At 35.2% G+C, this 6,491-nt stretch overlaps 1 protein-coding gene across 5 annotated transcripts in view; it reads right to left on the reverse strand.

Moving 5' to 3' along the window:
- The window catches only part of LOC102677757 (RNA-binding protein Musashi homolog Rbp6-like), a 159,305-nt gene that overhangs the window by 100,139 nt on the left and 52,675 nt on the right, over nt 1-6,491 (reverse strand). For all 5 annotated transcript variants that reach the window (XR_422139.2, XM_006618267.2, XM_006618265.2 and 2 more), the window contains exon 3: nt 4,824-4,947. Coding sequence is in view for 4 of the 5 variants with exons in the window: in XM_006618267.2 (XP_006618330.1) it covers nt 4,824-4,879 (56 nt within the window). In the remaining variant the exon portion in view is untranslated. The remainder of the gene's footprint in view (nt 1-4,823; nt 4,948-6,491) is intronic.

Genomic DNA, 6,491 nt, shown 5'->3' on the forward strand with positions numbered 1-6,491 from the left:
TTCGTCGCTTTATTTTAAACCCCTTTTATATTTAACCGCGCTTCATCGGCCGCTTGGCCACGTGTTACTTCTATTAATCGTTACAATAATACTCGAATCGTTGCTCTGCGTCCTCCTCGAAAGTTATTATTAAAGCTAAAACGAACGTGTGTTAAGGGAACGTATGTTTTCACCGTTCTGTTCATTTTGATTGGCCCCGGTACAAATTTGTCAATTTTAGATCAGATACGGAGGTAACCGTAAACTTTTCTTCGTTTCGTTGATCTGGCGATGACGGCGACCTCTGCTCTCATTCGGATTGTTTTCGTTATTTCCCAATGTTCGAGAGACAAAGAAGGATGTATACGATAGCTCGCTCGGTTTCCAGCGATACACGCGATCGCACGATCTTATTGTGAATATATTACAAATGATTTCGAAAGGTAGAGGTTGGCGGAAAACACGATTTTTTTTTTTTTTAGAGAGGAAATTAATAAAGAGAGACGTTTGTTATAAAATTTTTTTAAAAAAGTTATTATTAATCGGAAGAAAGGTCATTTTTTACCTAATTTTTTTCTAATTTTAGTGAAATTTCAAAAAATTTTAAAATTATTTACGAATTCGTAATTTTTTATAGAAAATATCGGTTGTTTATAAAATTTTCATCGATCGATTTCAATGAAATTATAATAATTAAGATAAATCTTCAGAATAATTCATATTTCAATTTTTTATCAAAATCTTCTTTCTTCGAGAGCTTTTTACACATCATTTAATCCTAACTTTTTAACAATTCGTTAATTTTAATCCTCCCTCTCCCCTCAAAAATTATCACGTTTTAAAAGATATATATATTATTTTTTTCAAATAAAAATAGCTTATAGTTGATTCATAATCGAAGAAAAAACAAATCGTAAGATATTTTTTTCTCACATCACAAAGAAAACTCCTATATCTTACGATATATTTAATGTTACAATTAACAACAATGTGTGAACGTTAAGAGGAACGCCCTAACCTTAACCGACGTACGACGCACAGGGGACGAAAGAGAGGAAGAAAGAGAACGTTGCATCGCGATGAATAACACTCGGTTGCATTTCTACTCGGCATTAGCTAATTCAGAGCGCCACCCACGCTATTCCAGTCGCCGAATTTACACCGCGTGGGCGTCCATACGTGCACCTGACACTGCGCGTATTATGTCCCTCTCATAAAATAAATTAGCACCACACACCACAGTCAACCCAACGTGACTGGTCGGATCTTCTTCTTCCCGATTCTCAATGAACCTTCTGAAAATTCAGTCACGGGCGGCGGATTATAATTTATAATTATAAGATTACAGGTGCGTTACGGGCGCCTGACTCGTCGATAATTGGAGAGCGTTATTGTATCGATAAACGGTAAATTATGATCTCGATAGAGAAATTATTCGGATTCGATCGGAATTATCGAGGTGGATAGATGGAGAGCGCATCCCATTCCCGAGAAACGAACGCCATTAATCTCTTCGCGAATGATTGATGAGACGTAGAACGAGAGAGAGAGAGAGAGAGAGAGAGAAGGAGAGAGCTCCGCGTGGAATTTTACCAAGTGATCGGGCTCTGTTGTGGCTTATGCGCAAAAGGAAACGATCGAGCAAGGCGCTCGTTATTCACTGCGTTGGTTGGACGAATTAAAGGAGCTGGAATTTTTGATGCACGCGCCCTAGTGAAATCACGTTGAAACGTTCGCGCAAGCGTAAAAAATGGAATATATCGTCTGATTCGTCTGTTTACTCTGGCTATAGGCTCGAATAATAGGCCAACGCTATCTATTTTTCTAGTTAATTCTTCGGTGTCAATTATCTTAAAATAACAATAAAACAAAACCTGCTATCTCCAATCTGAATTAACAATGATAATATCGATTCGAATTTTTCTTCACACTTTATATTCTTGTAATATCCTCAATTTCTCTAGATTTACTATTGATAATTGAATAATATACTTAGAATAAAATATAATCAGAACACACTTGAAAATGAACGATAATTATTCAGAATACATAATATAACATTATCGATAAACGTTTCAAAAATTAATCGACAATTAAAATATAAAATGTACTAATTTTCCTCTGCAAGGAGGCCTGGGAACAAGGCAACAAGAAAGAATTAATCGCGACTTCGACGAGATTTGTCGGTGAGGAAAAAAAAAACTATATAATCAGAACTCGACATTTTAAAAATTAATCGACAATTAAAATTTAAAATGTACTAAATTCCTTTGCCTTGGAACAAGGAAAGAGTTAATTGTGACTTCCTGGTTATTCGACGAAATCTTTCGATGGAAGAAAACAAAAAAAGAAACAAACTATATAATCAGAACACACTTGAAAATAAATGATAATTATTCAGAACACAAACGTTTCAAAAATTAATCGACAATTAAAATGTAAAATGTACTGAAAATTGGAAAACTCGATCAATTGATTTCCTCTTTCTTTTCGTAGGCTTTGGAACAAGAAAGAGTTAATCGCGACTTCCCTCCCTATTCGACTAAATCTGTCGAGGGGAGAAGAAAAAGAAAAAAAAGAAACGCGCAAAAATCGCGAAATCCTCCCCCGAAAAGATTTTTAATCAGAGAAGGGGAGGACCTAGTTTTCGCCTAGCTTAGGCCAGAGTTACGTCTTCTTGCGTCTGAAGGCTATGGCAACAATCGCGCATTGTCCCCTCTCCCTCCCTCCTCCCCTCCGCCATTTTGTTCGCGATATCAAACGGCAAGGGGGCGCGAACGCGAGCAATCCCCGTCCACGGGGGTCATTAATAACAGCCGAGAAATCTCTTTGTGGAAACCTGCCTTCGTTTTCATGTTGATGAAATTGCCTTTGAATCGTGGACTTGACGCGCTGAGAACGAGAAACATCGACTCGCTTTTTCAACTCGCGAGGGAGAAAAGGCTGTTTGAATAACAGCCGGTTTTGTAAAGACAGCATATCTCGATGCATTTGCGCTCGTTGAAGAAGGTTGCTGCTAGTTTCGATAAGTCGTTGGATAATAGAAATTGTATCACGGTAATGGATGGAATTAGTCGAGGAAATAAAGTAATCTTTGAGTCTCGTTCTTCTTAAATACGATGAATGAAAAGATTATAGCAGAATGGTATTATTCGTTAAAGTGTCGGAGAAAAATGTTTCTAAACAATAATATATATATTCGAAATTTGTTTATAAAAATGATCGTAATTTTCGTGATGTAAAAAATGTATTTCCTCGATTTTTTTCAAAAGTTTTGCATTATCGTGTTACCATGTTGTATTTGCTCTAAAAAACATTGGAAAGATTTAAGATATTTGGATAACTTTTTCGTTAAATATTGATTAAAAAATGTACTTGAATCTATCTAAATTCGATTTGCGATATCGACGATTAACGTAACAATTAATTTACCAGATATCAAAGATAAGATTGGAGAATATTTCGGGAGAAAAATTGCAAAAATTCCGGCCGAAATTCACGCGCGTCAATAACAATTTAAAGTTACAAGTTTATTTCAACGCGGTCGTCTCGTTACACGCCACAATGGCCCCTTTTTTCGTCCCATTATGCCCCTCTTCTTTTCACGCTCTCCTCCTTTCCTTCCTCCGCACGAGACAACTTTTTAAGGTGGATTCAGTTCTTGTCATGATGCACAGATCTAATCACGAAGTCGACAAGTCGAAAAGGTGGACGTTCAAATAAGTAGCAGATGGAAAAATGAAAATCGTTTCAAACTTCGTCGAATCGGCGTATCGTCACGCTTCATCTTCTTCCTCATCTCTTTTCATCTTGAATCGTTACGTGGGAAAATTCGATCGATTAAAATAAGCAAGATTTACGCAATTTTCAGAGATCAATTTGCTGGAAAACTTGAGAAGAAGCGAGAAAGGGAAATTCGATTACGAAACGAAATTCAAAACAAAACTTTCTCCAAGTTAAATATAAATATATATATTTAGCTGGAAATTTTCGAAATTTCGTTTTTTTTTTCTTTACTTTCAATCGACGCGAGATCTCCGTCAGTGGAGGAATAAGAAAATATCGACAAAATGATGGACGATGATACGAAGAAATTCTTCAAATTAATCCAAGATTAATCGTAGAGATTATTTTTAATCGACACTCGTGTCACACACAGACAGCATGCACTACGAATAAATAGATTCAATAATGCTCCAACGAAGCTTCCAACAGTGGGACACTACTGGGTTCGCTTGTTTCTGCCTATGCACAGCCGCCTCGGTTAGTCTTGGACTCGAAATTAACCGACTTTTTTACTTTTATATTTTACCTTACGCTTGCCAACACCGCGAGTAGTTGAGATTATAGATTACATGTTGCAACGCTGTACAGCGATGGTCGAATTTTATTACTATGGGGGAGCCACGTGTCGCTCATCAGAAACACTCGAAAACCTTTCTTCGATAGCGGCGGAATCGTAAACTTTCTCTCTCTCTCTCTCTCGCACGCGTAATCTCTTTTTCGAAAAATGGCATTGCTATAAATAAATACTACCGATGAAATTTCTTTTTAAATTTTCTAACGATGAATGTGTGAAAGTTGAATAATTTGACGAGATATTTTTATTTAGAAATGGAAATTGACCAAAATTAAATGTCTTTTTACTTTTTACTCGGAGGGAAAATTCGAGTTTAAGTGTTTATTAAATTTTGGAAGAACGAAGGGAACGGAAACCGAGGCGTCTGCGCATTTATTACGCTCTAGTCTCTTGGCAACCTCTAGCTTTAACGAAGCTTTCGAGACTTTTAAGAGGCTTCTAGTAATAATTCGAAAGCGTGACAAGCTGTGGCACAATCACTTACCAGTTCTCCAATATGCCGACGTTCGAGAAGTTTGGCGGAAAGCTCGCGGCCGCCATCGGTGGTCGCGGCTATACCCTCTGTCTGTCCTGTCACTTCCGAGACTGTTCACGATTTTGACACGCCGCTGGAATGAGATAAGATCGGCTCGTTAGTCTTTCAAAGAAATCTCTTTTCAACCCATTTTCAACTTCTTAAGTAGTTCTTAAGAGCGTAATTAAAAAAAAGAAAAAAAAAATCCTTAAAAAAAATTTAGCATTCAAAGAGGCAGAAAAGTCTCTCTCTTTTAGCAAAGAATATGATATATTTAATTCCAAGCAATTGGGAAGAGACAGATCATTTTTCTTCAAGATTGAATTAAATAAAAGTTAATGAAAGTAAAATGTAAGTATCTTTTGCTTATATCGAGTAAACAATATGTTATTGTGTATGATAAATAAAAATTATGTAATATTTTTTTTTTAAAATTAAACGTGTAAAATATAAAATTTGAATTTAATTACATAAAAAATTTATTTAAGATAATAATACTTATTTGAAATTTTACATTAGAAATATTTATAAATGTTTTAAATTTATATATATAAAACTTAATCTAATGTGTAGATTTAATATAAATGAGTAATATTCAAAAATAAGTTAAATATAAAACAATAATAACATGAATAAATTATTCTAATTTAATATATTCTTAATTAATAACTTTTTTTTTTAATTAAACGCGTAAAATATAAAATTGTAGAAATAGTTTTCTTTTCTATTTATATCTTATCTCGTTCAATTTATTTACGAGCTTGAATTTAATTATATAAAAAGACCCATTTATTTCAGATAATAATAGCTATTTGAAATTTTGCCTTAGAAATATTTATAAATGTTTTAAATTTAAAGATATGCAAAGGAACTCGATTAAAAACATGAAATACTTAAACGTGATAATATGTATCAGTTATAAAAATTATTTGCTTCAAGAAATAGCGAATCTAATGGGAAAAAATCTAACCTAACTAATACATAGATTTAATACAGATTCGAAAAGAAGAGATAAATAATTCGACGTTATCGAACAAAAAAGATCTAAACTATAATAACCTAAAAAAAAAAGTTGATATAATTTCATACTCGATGAACCAGGTCAGAAATGTACAACCATGTCTAACCAATAACAATTAACAGAAAAATAAGATCCTCGTAAAAAATTATTACCCGACTCTCGTTCTCTCACGTTACTCTACTCGAAACGCGTGTGACGCGAGAAGAGCCATCTTACCATCTCGAAAGATCGCGAGAAGAATCGTCGAATAAGAAGAATAACGATAAAACAGTTTCCTGAATTTACCGACTAATCTCGGTAAATTCTCGATAAATAAGGGGACGATGCTCGTTACAGTCGAGAAGAAAATTGACGGATACACGGTTAGGGGGAAGGGGAGAGGGAAGGAAACAGGGGAAATGATGATTGTCACCGATATATACATTCCAACACTCGAAGCGCGTCGTTACGCTTTAGACACACGTATTCGCCACAACCGAGAAAAACCTTCTCACCTCTCCTCCTTTTCTCGCATTATTATCTCTCTACTTTCGGCCGGGTCCGCGTCGCGCACCGGTATCGGTAATGAACGATCTATTGTGCCGGTAGGTGCTCTTTCAGACGGCAAAAGAGGCGAG

The sequence above is a fragment of the Apis dorsata genome, unplaced genomic scaffold (genome assembly GCF_000469605.1).
Source record: "Apis dorsata unplaced genomic scaffold, Apis dorsata 1.3 scaffold_347, whole genome shotgun sequence".
Classification (NCBI taxonomy): Eukaryota; Metazoa; Arthropoda; class Insecta; order Hymenoptera; family Apidae; genus Apis; species Apis dorsata.